Raw genomic sequence first — 18,097 nt, 5'->3', positions numbered from 1 at the left:
AGTGTCCCAATTTACTGATAACAGGTGCGGTGTCTGCTGCTCCCTGTGATCAGTTGGGACCCTGAGAGATCCCAGCAGGCTTCAATAAGCACATTTGGTGCTGCTCTGTTTGTGAGTATAATTGTATCACTTACACACTGCATTCACGCTGTGGAAATATATTGCACTCGGAGGCACCTTCTTTTTTTCCCATTTATCTTTAAATGTTCGTTGGTCATTTGGAGAAGAGCAGCCGCTCTGTCCAGAATATTTTTGTTCTCACTTTGGGTTGGGACCCCCATTTAGAGTGAGCATTATTTGTTAATTTGGACTACCAGTGCGCCCCCTATGGATCCTTGGTGGTAACACTTTGGGAACTTTTTTCTAACATATAGAATACCTGTTCATGTGACCAGGTCCTCTCAGAGCCATCTTTTATGCAATTGTCCAGTCTCACTTCAGTTCCTGTTGCCCCATGTTTGCTGTCAATGCAGAGGTTAGAGGCCACATTTCGAATCTGTAAAAAAAAAATAGCATTTATGTTCTATAAAGACAGACTAGAATTTTGATGCTTTTTACCAAGTTTTGCCTACATGATTTCACATTGAGACATTTAACCTGTTTAATAGCAAAAATTACCAATAAGTTGCTTGTTTGTCATTACTAAATATTCATCTGCTTATGCTCCCGTAGGCATTTTGTTAAGGGAAAAAAGTAAAGTGTAACTTTTAGACACAATGTCATTGTGTTTAAATGTGAGTTCATTTAATTTGTCACCATTTATGATTCAGTCTGATTTTTTCATATTCTTTAGAAATACTTTGTGGACACATATAAATACATTAATATATATATATATATATATATATATATATATATATATATATATATATATATATATATACACAAAACAGTGAAGGGGACTGCACTCTCAGACTGGACTGCATACACATCCCATGACCCTGTAACACGCTCAGCCTGGGTGCTCAATGGCACTCACAGGAAGCTGTGCTGTCCCCAGAGTTACAGGCAGTTAACCCCAGACAGGTCTGAGTGCAAGGCCCATAGGGAAAATTACAAAACAAATTAATACTAATTTGAAAATAGCATCCACATTCTATAGAACCTTTCAAATAGTTGATAAATAACAGAGGAACAATCACTCAGGGCTGACCATATTGCTGGGTCATGGGATGTGTACCCAGTCCAGTCTGAGAGTGCAGTCCCCTTCCCTGTTTTGTATATGTCTAGGGTGATTACAAAAGTTTGTGCACCCTTCACTCTTTCCCAGTTTGTTTGATTAAGGGCTTGCATTGTTTGGCTGGTTTAAGGACCCAGGTTTTGGAAGGGACCATGACCTGGTACCTGGGCTTTTCTCATTTGGCCAGATGAGGTAATTAACCCTTCCACTTTGGCTTTTAATCGTAGCTGAGAGCTTGTAAGTGAGTGCTGGACATTCTCTGTATGTTGTATATTTTTTTTTTAAATTTTCCCTATGGGCCTTGCACCCAGAACTTTCTGGGGTTAACTGCCTGTGACTCTGGGGACAGCACAGCTTTCTGTGAGTGCCATTGAGCACCCAGGACTGAGTATGTTACAGGGTCATAGAATGTGTACCCGGTCCAGTCTGAGAGTGCAGTCCCCTTCCATGTTTTGTATATGTCTAGGATGACTACATAAGCGTGTGCACCCTTCACTCGTTCCGAGTTTGTTTGAGTGAAAGCCTGCATTGTTTGGCTGGTTATAGGGACCCAGGTTTTGGAAGGGACCTTGACGTAGTACCTGGGCTTGTCCCATTTGCCCAGATGCAGTAACTAACCCTTCCATTTTTGCTTTTAATCTTAGCTGAGAGCATTTAAGTGAGTGATGGACTTTCTCAGTGTGACATATATATATATATAGATACACATACATATCAATCTTTAGACATGTATATGTATATTTTTTTTCTAACACGCGACATCTCATATCTTTGAGCCCTTGCAACTTTTGAATGCAATATATATATTTTTTAATAATTCTGCATGTTATTATGAGTGTAAGTGTACTTTGTAATGTATTTTCTTACACTTTTTATTTTCAGAAAATAGTTGACCACAGCTATGAGATTGCAGTAAGGATTCTAGTGTAAATCGCAATTGTGCTAGTGCAATCGACTTGTTATGTATATGAGCACAATTTAAATGGAGCGCAAACGATTGTGAAAACCCTTGCAAAATTGTTTGGCTCCACTTGTAATCTAGACCTGTATCTGAATCATAAAAGTCTAATTTTGAATTTACTGCCCCTTTAACTATCAATTATTATTAAAATAATGCAAAAATAATAAACAGAATATAGCTGTTAAATATAAATTAAAGTGAAGGTAAACTTTGATGAATCAGTGATGAATGAAAGTGCCCGTTTTTAATAATATTTTTAAAAACAGGGGCACTTTCATTCATCAAAGTTTACATTTCTATGAAGAGACTTGCGATAGACGGGGGAAGCACGGGATCGGCTTCCAGAATAAAAGGTAAGTATTTTTACAAAAACTGTGAAATTTAAACTTTGATGAATGGAAGTGCCCCTGTTTTTAACAGTATTTTTTAAAACAGGGCACTGATTCATCAAATTTTACCTTCACTTAGAAGAACAGTTATATAATTTTAGAAAGACACATTGATCTGACAAACAGTAAGTCGAATTCTCTAAAAGGTTATTACAGGATATAAAATATGATTCATTGATTAAAATGTTCCAGCAGCTGTAGAATAGGACTAATGATATTTATTAATAACTAATTAAGACAACATTTGACTTATTTTAGTTGCAGGACAATTTGTTCTGATACAATCACTAATTCAAAGTACTAAAGTGAATTTATTTTACAATTGATATTTATACTGAAAAAAATGACATACAAAGATATATTGTACGCAATACAAGTGTATTCCATTTTTGTACTCTTTTGTGATTCTATTGATGTTATTGTAGGTTGTTATGTATCTGCAGGTTATAGTAATAAATCACATCATATTGGTCCATCTAAACTATTTTACACATCTATCAGAAAGTAAATATTCCAGGCAAAAAGCCAGCCCTGAGGAAATTCTTATAATAAATATACTATTAAACTACTCAACCTCAACATTTTCTGCAGTGGCCAGATCAGATGTTTTGGTTTAATAATTTTTTATTTATTTTTTTATTGGAAATTTAAGGATAGGTGAATGTTTTTCACATTCAAATTGTGTAACAATTATCCCCCCAGTTATTTATCAACTATTTGAAAGGTTCTGTACAATGTGGATACTATTTTCAAATTATGAATCCAGCAATCAAAAATTGAAATATTATATTGGATTTTATAAAGTTACTGGTTGTGACGTGCTGTATTCTAATTGCAGAACAGATAAGAGAGATACTAAACAAGAGAATTATAAAACATAGTCCTTTATATAACTTGAGGATATGTAAAAATAGACAATGGGTTCCATTTATGAAGCCGCAGATGCAGCTTGGGGGCTCAAGTGATCCAGGCTTGCACAAGCGAGCCTGAAATGCTAGTTAAGTAGCTGCTGTTTTAAAGGGACATGGAAACCAAAATGATTCTTTCATGGTTTACACAGAACATGTGATTTTAAGCAATGTTCCAATTTACTTCTATTATCTAATTTGCTTTATTCTCATAGTATCCTTATTTTAAAAGCATGCCTAGGTCAGCTCAGGAGCAGCAATGCATTACTGGGAGCAAGTTGCTGATTAGTGACTGCACACATATGCCTTTTTTTCATTGGTTCACCAGATGTGTTCTGATAGCCCCAGCAGTGTATCGTTGCTCAAGAAAGGATACCAATAGAATGAAGCACATTTGATAATAAAAGTAAATTGGAAAGTTGTTTAAAATCACATGTTCTGTTTGAATCGAGAAATATTTTTTTTAAGTTTCATGTCCCTTTATGACCGCTGCTGCTTAGCCTATCTGCCACCTCAAGGCATGCAGAGTTAAATCATCCCAATTAGATCCAATCAGGATGATTAAGAAACCCTGCTCTCATGCCATTGTTTGCACAAGAGCTCTATGCAGAGTGAGTATTGGATTGACAAAGGATCTATATTGGTTTTTAACATATACAATATTGCACTATATTATGTATATTTATCTTTTATGTCTTCACATCTACGGGGGAGGGTGTTCACAGACACAACTGAAGCCTGTCAGAGTAGTATATCATAAGTCTGAGTGACATATGATTTGACACAACATAGAACTTGCTGTATTACACTATTCTATGTTTTCTGTGCTATATTTTTTACATGTTATTGGAACGAGTTATAAAATATCCTGAACATGCAGTGGAAACAAGTAATACACATAGGGGCCTATTTATCAAGCTGTGTATGGAACTTGATACCCCTTGTTTCTGACGAGTCTTCAGGCTCGCCAGAAATACAAGTTATGAAGCAGCGGTCTAAAGACTCTGATGCGCTGAGGCGGCGGACAGACATCGCCGAAAATCAACCCGATCCAGTAACTGCTGGTGCAATGATAAATGCTGACAGTGTATGCTGTCGGCATTTATCAATGTGCGGCGGACATGATCCGCAATATCGGATCATGTCCGCTCACACATTAATAAATAGGCCCCATAGCCTTTATTTTATTTACTTTATTTAACATTTGTTATAAAATAATAAATGTGATTATAAATTGCCAAATAAGGGCCAGATTACAAGTGGAGTGGTATTAAACCCTTTAAGCTTTTTGCACACTTCAGGTAGCTGTCGTATTACAAATTGAAAGTAAACTATTTTTGAACAAGTGCTAACCCGATGCGCGCAAAAAGTCGAACTTAGGTTATCACGCGCGTCAATGTATTCCCCCCATAGAAGTCAATGCAAAAAAAAACTACAGACATGCAAATCTGATCACATACTCTCAAGTGCACTAATGCAACATGAGAATATGAAGATTTCACATTCTAATGCTCTTCACGTAGTGAAATAGACATTTTATTAGACATGATTATATACAGGTATAGATAGTGGAATGTGAAATATTTACAGTAAATACATAGTTAAAACCTTTATTAAATATGAATATTGCATAAAAATGTATTTTCCTCTACTTGACAGCAAAGGGCTCCAATGCACTTGTATATATAGTATGTCTATATGTGTGTACATATTTATTTAGGTAGAACATTACACATTTACAGTGATTGCAAAGAGTTCTATAATTACATCAGGCATATAAGTTAACATTCAATATAAACATGGAAGGATATTAGACATTGAATTACTACTGGAATTATGAGTAGTCTTGTAATGAACAGGTCGACTTTCATATTAAGTGTTTGATAGGAGTGAGCGGGTTTGATTTATATATTCTTCCCATAGAAATGATATAGACTGATAATCATCTATTTGCTATGTGTAAAATGATATTTGCCAAGGTGCAATGAGGAAGTGATAACTCCTCGCCATTGTGAAATGGTGGGTATAACAGACTGTTTCCAGTATTTTGGGATAAGACGCAGAACCAGTGAGCCACTGGAAAAGAATGTACATATATAGCACTCAACAACACTAGAATGGATTAGGTACAATATTACCAGTGGAGAAATAATGTATTAATTATCATCCGGATTAGAGAGGTTAAAACTTAACTTTATTAATTATAGAAATAAAAAGTGATTAGAACATAAAAACACAGTGTTGTACCATCCTGTACATCTGGATCATTGCATTGCTGTATGGTCAGTAGTAGTAGAATCTTATCTCAGACTAGGGATATTGTAAAATACTCATACTATAATGTCCCATACTGGGGTGAATGGGCTAAATATAGTATATATACTCCCACTCAAACTTGACTGGGTTTTATACCTACAACTTACCTCTACTATACAACACCTTTTGCCGGCAATTGCTAATAACCCACTCACTACTTTAGAAATCATGTGCAGTGTGAGGTCTAGACCCAAGAAAACTATAACACAACTATACCAGGCAATCCAATCCGCAACATGGAACTCTTAAACCACATTGCAAATTAAATGGGAAAATGATCTCAACAAAGATATAGAAACACATAAATGGCATACAATTCTGTATAACGCTGGGAGGGGATTGTTAAGTGCAGATATGCTGGAAAGCTGTATTAAGATCAACTTTTGATGGTATCTCACCCCATTGATAACTTCACATGCTACCAGAAATGGGTCCAAACTTAGTTACAGAGGGTGTGGAGAAGAGGGCAGTTATAAACATATGTGGTGGGATTGTTCCCACTCACACAAAATCTGGAACCAACTCTCCCGATTTCTAAGCTCTATTTTAGATAGCCCAATAAAACTATCTATGGAACAAGCATTACTCCATATTAGACTTAAGAAATTTAATAAACACATAAATCAATTTATCAAGATAACATGCACAGCTACAAGGGTATGTATAGCTCGTCACTGGCGGGAGGGGGCTCCCTCCTGGGAGGAAATTGTACTCAAGATCAAACATTATTACAATATGTCAGCTCAGGCAGCTTTTATATTAGATAACCAAGAAACCTTCCAGAAGGTTTGGTATTATTGGATCTTACATGAATCTATATAGTATGAAATTAGCTGGTAATAAGGTGTTTCCTTCACTTTGCTTTTCTCACCTACATACTTAAAGTCCATCTGTGATGGGATAGAAATTAAACAAAAACTACAGGTACAGTGTTGTGGTCCTGAGATAGTCCTCCCTCCTTAATCTTTTCCTCCTTCTCTAACCTTACCTCTTTTTCTTTCCTCTTTCCCTTTTTTTTCTCTCTCTCTCACTAGTTCTCCCTATACTTGGTTAAATGTTACTTTGAAATGTCTATAAGTGGACTATCGAATTAAGGAATGCTAACATTTTATGACTAGTTATGGTCTGTGTTTCAGTGGTTCCACCATTTCAGAATTTAAAGGGACAGTCTAGGCCAAAATAAACTTTCATGATTCAGATAGGGCATGTAATTTTAAACAATTTTCCAATTTACTTTTATCACCAATTTTGCTTTGATCTCTTGGTATTCTTAGTTGAAAGCTTAACCTAGGAGGTTCATATGCTAATTTCTTAGACCTTGAAGCCCACCTCTTTCAGATTGCATTTTACCAGTTTTTCACCACTAGAGGGTGTTAGTTCACATATTTCATATAGATAACACTGTGCTCGTGCACGTGAAGTAATCTGGGAGCAGGCACTGATTGGCTAGACTGCACGTCTGTCAAAAGAACTGAAAAAAGGGGCAGTTTGCAGAGGCTTAGATACAAAATAATCACAGAGGTTAAAAGTATATTATTATAACTGTGTTGGTTATGCAAAACTGGGAAATGGGTAATAAAGGGATTATCTATCTTTTAAAACAATAAAAATTCTGGTGTAGACTGTCCCTTTAATATAAATTTGTTTTTCATGATCTAGAGATCTGTAATTAATGGTATCTGATGACTTCTGACATTGTAACCTTTTCCTTTTTTATTTTTTTAGTTTCATTATGGTTCTAAGATCCATGTTGTTACAGATTGTTTCTTTTTTTTCTGTTTCTATGATCTTATAACAAAATAATAAAAATTACTTTATCATAAATATAGTATATATTCCCAGGGTTAGGAAGTGTACTAGCCACAATACTAGGCTCACATAAATTAGTGCACCAACTATTCCTAGGTCTAGTAATGTGATGAATTATATAGAATAGGGGTAAGTAATCACATTAAAATGTAGCTCAGATTAATATATACTACCTGCCAAGGAGGACCTAAAATAAAGGTCAAGGAGCGGAAGTAAAATGTGAGAAAATATATATTGACCATAGATACAGTGGCAAATAGAGAGTAGCAGCATCAAAACGTAAGTTTTCAATAGCCTTTAATTTGAGACATCACAAAGAAACAAAAAACGACGTTTCGGTCAGCACTTGACCTTAATCATGTTGTATATACATATGTCCACAACCACTCTATATAAAGCCATAAGAGGAGGCGTCTAATTCCTGTACAGGTGTTTCACATTCTGTTAACCCATCATTTACTGACAGGAGAATATTTTCCAGACTCCATCTAGTGGTTACAGGACTACTCATCTTACATATATATTACCTGAAAGACACAATATACATATTAGCAATCTTCTTAACATTAATATTCTTTTATTAGACAATTAATCCTACTCTATTTAAAAAACAGCATTCTAGTAGCAAAATATTTATATTAAATTCAATAATACTTTTTCTGAAAAACATTTACAAAGTGACATGACAGGTCTGTTTCCCTATTCATCCCTAGTGGAATGAGAGCTTGAAGGGTATATATCCAAGCAGGACATACTATTTCACAACTAAGATACCAGGTTATTGAACAGATTAGGAAACCTAGGAGAGGGGAAGACAGGCAAAAAATTCTAAAGTGTAGGGAAACATATTGGATATATACCCTTCAAGCTCTCATTCCACTAGGGATGAATAGGGAAATAGACTGGAATGTCACTTTGTAAATGTTTTTTAGAAAAAGTATTATTGCATTTAATATAAATATTTTGCTACTAGAATGCTGTTTTTTAAATAGAGTAGGATTAAATGTCTAATAAAAGAATATTAATGTTAAGAAGATTGCTAATATGTATATTGTGTCTTTCAGGTAATATATATGTAAGATGAGTAGTCCTGTAACCACTAGATGGAGTCTGGAAAATATTCTCCTGTCAGTAGATGATGAGTTAACAGAATGTGAAACACCTATACAGGTATTAGACTCCTCCTCTTATGGCTTTATATAGAGTGGTTGTGGACATATGTATATACATGATTAAGGTCAGGTGCTGACCGAAACGTCGTTTTTTGTTTCTTTGTGATGTCTCAAATTAAAGGCCACTGAGCAAATTCCCTCCTCTTCTGGAGGGTCCTGGGTGAAAGATCTGCATGGAATTGCAGGACATTACCCCTAAAACGGATAGGTTGGTTCTTTCTAGATAATCCCAAAATGTCCTCCTTTTCCCTGAAATCTTATAATTATGTCCTGTGGAGGAGCTGAATCTGCCAGTTTTGGGCGTAAAACTCTATGTGCCCTATCCCACTGTATATCTACCGCAGTGGGTGGACCTCACAGATGGGAAAACAGTGCTGGCAAATATGTTGGTAGGTCCTTGGGTAATACAGACTCTGGCACTCCCCTAATATGCAAGTTTTTCCTCCAGCTTTTATTTTAGAGGTGAACAAAAAAAAGACAGATCCGTCTTAGACCTTTACAGCTAATGATTCTAGGGAGCTTTTGTAAAAATCCAATTGCTGTTGGTGTTCATTAAATGCTTCTCTTATTGAATCAGTACTGTCCTCTAAAGCTTTGACTCTAAAGTACAATGTGTGCATATCCTGTCGCAGGTCTGCCAATTCCTAACTTACACATGTGCGTACAATGTTTGCTAAGACCTCCTTAGAGGGAAGTGATGACAATATATTTGCAGGTATTTGTAATGTTTCCTGGGTTGCATTGTTATGCTGAATGTGAGGAGGTGAACTCGGCATATCGTAAGAGCTGCTGCTGGTTGGTGAGGTAGAATGGTCAGCCGCTGTAAAGTAGGAGGTCACCACGTGGCCTTTGTTAGGCTGAATCTTGTTAGCTTTGTCAAGCTTTTGCAGTTTTTTAGAAGCCATAGTATGATTTGGAGTAGAATATATACAAATTTGTGATTTCTTTTGACCCTCATGGTAAATTGTCTTTGACTTAGCGGTGGATATTTTTGAATTGCACCAATTTTTGTACTTGGTAAAAAGTCCCCTAATTTGTTAATGCTGTGTGGGCAAGGGTCACCCTACTAAAAGCAGTTTTCTACTACTACTTTCCTTTGCATAGAATATTAGTGGTATAGTATTATGCATATTCTATCCCCTGTTCACTGCTCACACTTTCTATGAGGCGGTTTGCTTTGAGGCCAGAAAATGCTGCAAAGCTACTAGGTCCATGCCGAGGATCAGATTTTAGAAATTACTTTCCGGTTCAGCTGGCGTCACCTGAATGTGCTCCTGCAGGTCCGCTGTTGAGATCGCCAATGAATGGAGCCGGTTCTTGCGCCTTTTGTGCCTTTTCGACTCTTACACCAGATAGGCTTTTGCTGTATCTCACCCAGATGCTGGTTACTGTAGCTGCCCACGCTACATGGTGTTAGGGTTGATAGAGTAGTCCGATTTCCATAAATGGAGGTTCCTCTGGTTCCTGAGAAGGTTACCAATAATTTCGCATCTATTATTAATATCTGATTAGTGATTGCACATCTCTTGTTTTAAATTGTTTGGGCCACTGTTCCGGAACTGGAATTACGCAGCCATTTTAGCCGCTGCCAGCCTTGCCCCCCAGAAAAAGAAGCTTTCACAACCATTTAGGTATGTAAATAATTTTAGTGAGAAACCTAAAGTTTGTGAAAAAAATGGGCCTAGATCAATACTCTGGGTTGTCTACTTAAAAGAAATATATAGTTTTGTTAGGTAAATTAAAAAACAAAGCAAGGCTCAATTTCTATTTAAATGGCGTGATAGCAATAAAAGCAAACATGCAAAACATTATCTGATACTGTGAGCAAGTTTTTTTCTAAAATTCCTGAGTACTGAAGGAGTTAATAGGTTCCAAAGACTCATTTGTGATCATAGATGAGTATAGATAGGGGTCACACAATATATTAAAAAATATAAGGTAACATTTGGCTAAAATAAATAAAGCTGTATAACATAATAATCTAGTATGCTATTTATGAATTCTTTCTTTGCTAAAGATACATTACAACACACTTAGAAGCCCATACTTACTCTCCCTGACCCTGTCAGCTCTTAAAATGCTTTTGGAAGACATTAGGTATCTTTAATTGTGTGAGTGGTTTTATGACTTCCAGACCTCTGCACCTGATAGTAGCAATCTGCCCGAACTCACCTCAGACACAGCCATGTGGGGGGGTGATAAAGTGTATATATATATATATATATATATATATATATATATATATATATATATATATATACAGTATATATATATATATATATATACTGTGTGTGTATGTATATATATATATATATATATATATATATACACTGCCTATCTATCTATCTATATATATATATATATATATATATATATATAATATATATGTTGTGGTAAAGTCAGATATTGGGTAATCCTAGCATACTCAGGTAATGCTAGGATTATCCAAGCGGCTGTTGGTAAAGCCCGATGTCAGATCATAAATCCCCTCAGACTGATTGAGTCACCTTGTCAAACATATATACAAACATATATAAAAACATATATACAAACATATATACAATCATATATACAAACATATATACAAACATATATACAAACATATATACAAACATATATACAATGGTTCCTTTGGGGTGTATGCCAGAGGATCGGCGGGGCAAAAATAAATAAAAAATAAATAAATAGTGTAGATGGGGGAATTACAGTACATTGGCCTTTACCCACAGCTGAATTACAGTACATCTGGCTTTACCTACAGCCGCTTGGGTAATCCTAGCATTACTGACTTTACTCGTAACATATATACACTGTATATATATATATATATATATATTGACAGCCAGAGCAGTAAGAGTGTAGCAAATTCTAAACTAGTAATCGACTCCTGTGTAACTGACTGATGATGTAAGACCATTAAATGGATAAACCTTTATGTTGCATTGCTTTAATAACAAGTTTGTAAAGAAAAAGAAAAAGTGTATAAAACATAATCTAGACCCACAGACCTGACTAGTTTTTAAACAACTTTCCAATTTACTTCAATTATCTCATTTACTTGTTCTCTGTGCATATTTTTTTAAAAGCATACCTAGGTAGACTCAGTAGCAACAATGCACTTCTGGGAGCTAGCTGCTGATTGGAGGCTGCACGTTTAAGCAGTGGCGTAACGTGGGGGGGGGGCACTGGGGCGGTTGCCCCGGTCGCATAATTATGGGGGGCGCAAAAGCCTCCACCAGACAGTAGACTGTGACAGTCAGTCCCAGACTCCAGCGGAAATTTTGGCAACTTGGCAAGCAAAGGGAACAGGGAGGATAAACATTCTAACAGACGCCCTGCTGTTCTGTCTTGAGTCTCAACGCAAGTGTGAACTTCAATTGTCAGTGTCGTCTGTAAGTCTGTCTGTGCCACCTGTAAGTGTAATCTGACTCTGTCCGAATGTTACCTGCTGTCTAGCGTTACGGTTTACATTACTAGCTCGGCGGGTCCTGACTCCTCCCACTCCCAGCGCGCAGGTCAGCAGGGACCGAGGGAGCAAGAAGTGGAGGAAGACTGTCTCTAGCGTGTCGTGCCCGCCCGTGACTTTAAAAGGTAAGTAATTTGGGGAGGAGAAGATAAAGGGATGTCGGTTGCTTAGTGGCTATATTGACTACAAATTGTCAGGATTAAACATGCTAAGAGTGGAATGTTAGCACAGTCCAGCCAAGACACGATTGCATCCTGGGGTCTAATTGTAAACGGACATCACTTAAACAAGATTGTACCCCCCCCCCAAACATTGAGATTCAAACACATATTTAGTGCTAGACGTAGTTTCGGCTTTTTTATTTTATTTTTTATATTATTTTTAAGAATATTTCTGGCTTCTTAAACGTTCCTAATTTATTGCATGTTTTCCACTAGTTTTTTTTCCTGTTGAGGTTGAGAATAATGGTTTAATGAATATTGGAAATTGATAAACAAGTTTAATTTTTTTAAATGTAATTGAATGCATTCTGATTTTTAAAAAGTAAACTATAACAAAAATGAAATAAATATAGAACTTTGGATTTTAAATGAATTTTCTGAGTTAATTTCCCCCCCACATATATATATATATATATATATATATATATATATATATATATATATATATATATATATATATATATATATATATATATATATAAATATATTGATTTCTGACATCATTTAATTAAATTACTATATATTTCTGACATATAGTAAAATACACAACCATGAGTGAGTGTGTGTATATATCTGTATAATTTTATATATATATATATATATATAGCTATATCCATCTATTTGTGTGTGTGAATTTAGATATTTTATTAAAAAGGCTTTATGTAACTGTATAATTTGTGCATAGAAATATATTTTATTTTATATTTTATAATTTGTTCCATTGTTGTCAAGATTTATATTTGCAACATTTGGTTATTTGGGCAAATTAATAGTTGTTTTATTTCCAACTTTACGTCTTAAGATAATAATAATAACAATAATAGTGAAATATAAGCAGATTTAAAAAAGAGAACCTCATTTACTGTGGATTTGAGACTCTTTAAAAATGATCTGTGAAGAACAGGCCAGTGTTTTTAAAACAAATTCAGTCAATTATATGCTGGATTTACTTTTATCTCAGTATAAATGGTATAATGGCATGATGTGCACTTGGCCATGAGTCCTAAACTAAGGCAATAGTCATTGTTTTTTCCTTTTTTGCTCATAATATATATGAGTGTCTGTATCTATCTATCTATCTATCTATCTATCTATCTATCTATCTATCTATCTATCTATCTATCTATCTATCTATATATATATATATATATATATATATCTATATCTATATATATATATATATATATATATATATATATATATATATATATATATATATACACACACACACACAAATTTCCACTAATCCTGAAATTAAGATATTTTCTAAATATTAAAAAAGATGGTTAATGTCCTGGAGAAAAGGGCATAAACGTCCCTGCAGCAGCACACACAACACATACACACAAACCACATGCACCACACACATACACATGCACCACACATATACACACGCACCAAACACATACACACATACATCAAACACACACACACATAAAAACACACACATACATCAAACACACACACATACATCAAACACACATCACACACACACCATACACACACATCACTAGCACACACACACACATCACTAGCACACACATACATCAAACACACATCGCACGCACACACCACACACATCACACGCACACACTGGCTCCTAGATTCAAAGTAAATTTGCCAATACCTACTGTACTGGTGGAAGAGACTCAGTCAGTGCTAATGGGTTAGGGGGGGCGCAATTCTTACCTTGCCCTGGGCGCTGACAACCCACGCTACACCACTGCGTTTAAGTGTCTTGCCATTGGCTCACCTGATGTGTTCAGGTAGCTCACAGTAGCGCATTACTGCTCCTTTAAAAAGGGTACCAAAAGAATGAAGCAAATTTTATTATAGAAGTACATTTTAAAATTGTTTAACATTGAATACTCTATCTGAATCATGAAAGAAACATTTTGAGGTTCATGACCCTTTAAGGTTTTTATGGTTAAATAAGTGAGAATTAAAGTAATAATATACTGTTAATAATTTTACATGATAAATAAATAAATGAAGCAGTTGCTATTATGCTAAAGTAGCAGATGAAGTAGTACTGCAGTAGTGTATAACATTACTTATTTTGACACTGCTAAAAACTATATCCAGCTGTGCAAATTGCTAACTTGTATGGAAAACTAAGAGAACTTTCTAAATAAATTGTGAGAATAGATAAAAGACGTGGGTGACGGAGAACTCCAGAGATGAATTAGCACATATTTCTTCTATAATTAATCCAGTCTCTTGTATTTTCAGTTGGAGGGTTTAACAAAAGTTGTAAGATTTACTTTGTATGAATTATAGGTGAGTGCTGTTTGATGACACCTCTATATTTACTAGGGTCATTTTTATTTGATTTCTTTATTCAAAGCAAGGTCTGACGTTAACTTATTTATTCTATTACCTACAGATCATTTAAACTAATATATCAACCCTGTCTCTTAAAGGAACATTAGACTCAAAATTGATTTCATAATAGAATGCTTAATTATGCTTTGTAAAAAAAACTTTGCAATGGCATTAAATTATTTATTTTGCCAACGCACAACAGACTTTTCAATGGGTGTGTCCCAGGAGTAAAAACCAGTTTAGATTTTACTAAGAAAATTACAGTTTTAAATACTTTTAAACTGTTTATAACACACTAGTCCTAAAGCCGGTGTACATCCCCATCCACTTGGATCCCCTCTCCCTCCCTCCTTCTCTGCTGCTCTCAACTTTTTTTTTCTGTAGTGCAGTGGTCCCACCTGCTCCCCCCACCGCTCCTGCCCCCCCCCCCCACTCGCACCCCCTCCACTCCTGCCACCCCTCGCACCCCCCTCGAGGCCCCCGGCTTCTGCCCCCCCTGTGCCTCCCTCTGTGCCCCCCTCTTTGCTGTCTGATCCTCACTGACTGATCTGTCCTTATGGTCAGGTATGTTTGTCTCATGCTGCAGTCTCTACTGCGCATGACTGCATCGGACAAACATACCTGACCTTTTATAATATAGGAAATATAGTATTACAGATGTATAGAGATCATGTGCAATACAAGCTTAAAGGGACAGTACAAACAGGAAGCGAAAGTACCCGGCATCTCAGGAATGAGAGTCCCCAGTAGATTAAACAGTTCTGGATAGAATAAGATTACCAGACGTACAACCGTTCAGGCCCAGAATCACGCCATAAATCCAAATAGCAATACAAATAGCAGAAACTCACTGGTATGTAAAAAAAAAAAAAAAAAACTTTAATTCCAAACTTGTTTGGTACATTAAAAAAAGAGGATGCAAATCCTTACAAACAAGGCACAAACAATGACAAGAAGACTAACAGGATACATCTGACATGTTTCGCACCCACTACAGGTGCTTAATCATAGACATGTTCTAGGTCCAGCTGAGTTCCTATAAATACCCTTATCAATTATCTAACAACCAAAGAGTGCACATTAAAACCAAACTGAATGTGTCTCAAGGGGAATTTATACATAGGACACAATTAATTAAGAGAACCTATAGGATGTAAATATGTATATGTGTTGTATTTCAAAACATATGTAAAATAGAAAAAAAAGGGACAGTTTATGTTTATTTAAAACAATAGTAATAATAATGTCCTGTAACTTTATTCATAAAACAAGATGCAAGATTAAGGCAATTTAATTTAGCACTCAAGATAATATAGAGCTACTGTATAATTCTGCAGGATCAATTAACAAATAGTCATACAGCACTCATACCAACCTCTACATAATGCATTGAGTCTGATCATCCGCCTAATGTAATCAAATTTCATAAGAATTTTCAGGATTTTAAAGGGATAAAATATTATGTTAAAAACACTGCTAACCTGTACAAAATTCACATTAAGTAAGAGGTTTTTAATCACTGCATTTCATTTAAGATACGGTAAGTAATATTTATGAAATAAAACAAAATAATTAAACTACTGTTCTGAAAACAAATTTATAAACACATAAAAAAAAAGGAATGAGGAAAAGATGTATCAATATAAACTATCCATAATATTAGATGTAAACATGGACATGCTGTTGCTTCCAAGTAACAGGATATTTAGAGGAAAGGCTAGATTGTATGTTTGTTGCTGTTTGTAGAGACAGGGTTGCTGCCATCACTGCTGCTATCAGTTGCGGCTTGTCACAATCAAACTGCTGTCAGTAATTAATTAACCATCAGCTGCACTGCCAAAGTTCCCAAGCAATAGAAACAGAGGGCACAGCAAAAAAAATTAGTTTTATGTGTGTTAACCCAATCAAAATGCAAGAAAATTGGATGCTCTGGATTAAAGGGAAAGCAAATTAATTTTGTGAAAGCTTTACAAAGCCTTTAAAATCTTTTTTTGTTAGAAACATATGCCTTGTTTTGCAGGCCCTGGCCACGTATCTTAAATGTATATTAATTATCTTACTTTCGTTGCTGTGACCAATTAAGGACAAACATCAACAAGCTTTTGCCCACATCTACCAATCATTCTTCAGCATGTAAGTTTGTTAGGGTTCTGCATACTACAGAATGCACTCCAGCCTTTTTAGGGAGAATAGGAATAATAAAATCTTCAGAGCTGAATTACAGGAAGAGCAGGTAAAATAAATAATGAATATGAATTTCATTATTTTTTGTATTATGCATATTGTATGGCAAATATAATTTTGAGTTTAATCTCCCTTTATCTAGATTAAACAGCATAACTGAATGAACTATAATGCCACATCAAAGAAAGCCCAAACAAAGTGAATTTGGAGCTTTTGCATGGCTATATCTAACGGATTGCTGTAGGAGCCATGGTTAGTATTTTGAGAATAAAACCTGTCATATTAGTTTTTTACACACCGCTAACAATGAACTCCTACAGTACATTGACAGTTCAATGAATGCATCCCTTTAATACTCAAGCAACAATGATATTTCTGAATACAGAATTTGAACTTACTTCTCCCCATGAGGCAGACGGAGGCTCCACCGGAGGGTAATACTTTGGTATGTCCCAGGCTACTTCAGACATAAACCATTTGAAGTCCTTGCATTTGAGGTTCTTTCTAAGCTCCTTTTGGGAAGATAAATCACCAGTGGAGAGGTGTCTGTACTCCGGTCTCCTCTGGTAAATATATTCTGCATATTCATCCATCCATGTTTCAGCTACTCGCTTTAAGTTCTGTTAGGACAAAAAAAAGAAGCTTTTGTTGGTAACCATAATATATCCAGTTGCAGAGTTTTGCATTTTCTTTCATTATACACCAAGTAGTTATGACCTTTTTGTAATAGAGACAGATTAATGGCTCAATTAGTTTATTAAACGAAAAAGTACTGAAATATAACTGCACTGTTGGGGATTAATGAAACCCATATTAATCAAAATCAGGCAAAATCATTACTCAGAGACAAATGCAATAGCTTTTACTTAACCTTTTTCATTTCAAATGACAACTATAGTTTTTTTATATAGCTCCTAGAAAGTTGAAGGTTACAGGCAATTTAGTGTTCGGTGTTAACAATAGTTGTTCATCAAAAGACTTGTGTAATCAGGCAAACAAAAAAATGAAAGACAAATGCTCTAGAGAATATGTGTAGAACCAAATATTAAAACAAAACATTATAAAGTAGCTTCTCTGAGTAATTTGTTGTCATTAATAAAGTTGCTGATTGAAAACAAGAAATCCAGTCAATCTTACAAAATAGCTTTTTAAGTTATATTTTCTTA

General features: G+C 35.3%; 1 protein-coding gene across 1 annotated transcript in view; it reads right to left on the bottom strand.

Annotated features, from left to right (window-relative positions):
• GALNTL6 (polypeptide N-acetylgalactosaminyltransferase like 6) overlaps positions 1 to 18,097 on the bottom strand; it is a 1,706,608-nt gene that overhangs the window by 84,435 nt on the left and 1,604,076 nt on the right. Inside the window, 2 exon segments of the mRNA XM_053700241.1 lie at positions 380 to 496; positions 17,330 to 17,551. Coding sequence (XP_053556216.1) covers positions 380 to 496; positions 17,330 to 17,551 — 339 coding nt within the window.

This window comes from Bombina bombina, chromosome 2 (assembly GCF_027579735.1).
Source record: "Bombina bombina isolate aBomBom1 chromosome 2, aBomBom1.pri, whole genome shotgun sequence".
Classification (NCBI taxonomy): Eukaryota; Metazoa; Chordata; class Amphibia; order Anura; family Bombinatoridae; genus Bombina; species Bombina bombina.
Note: the sequence above shows the minus strand (reverse complement) of the source record. Positions and strands in the feature narration are given on the sequence as shown.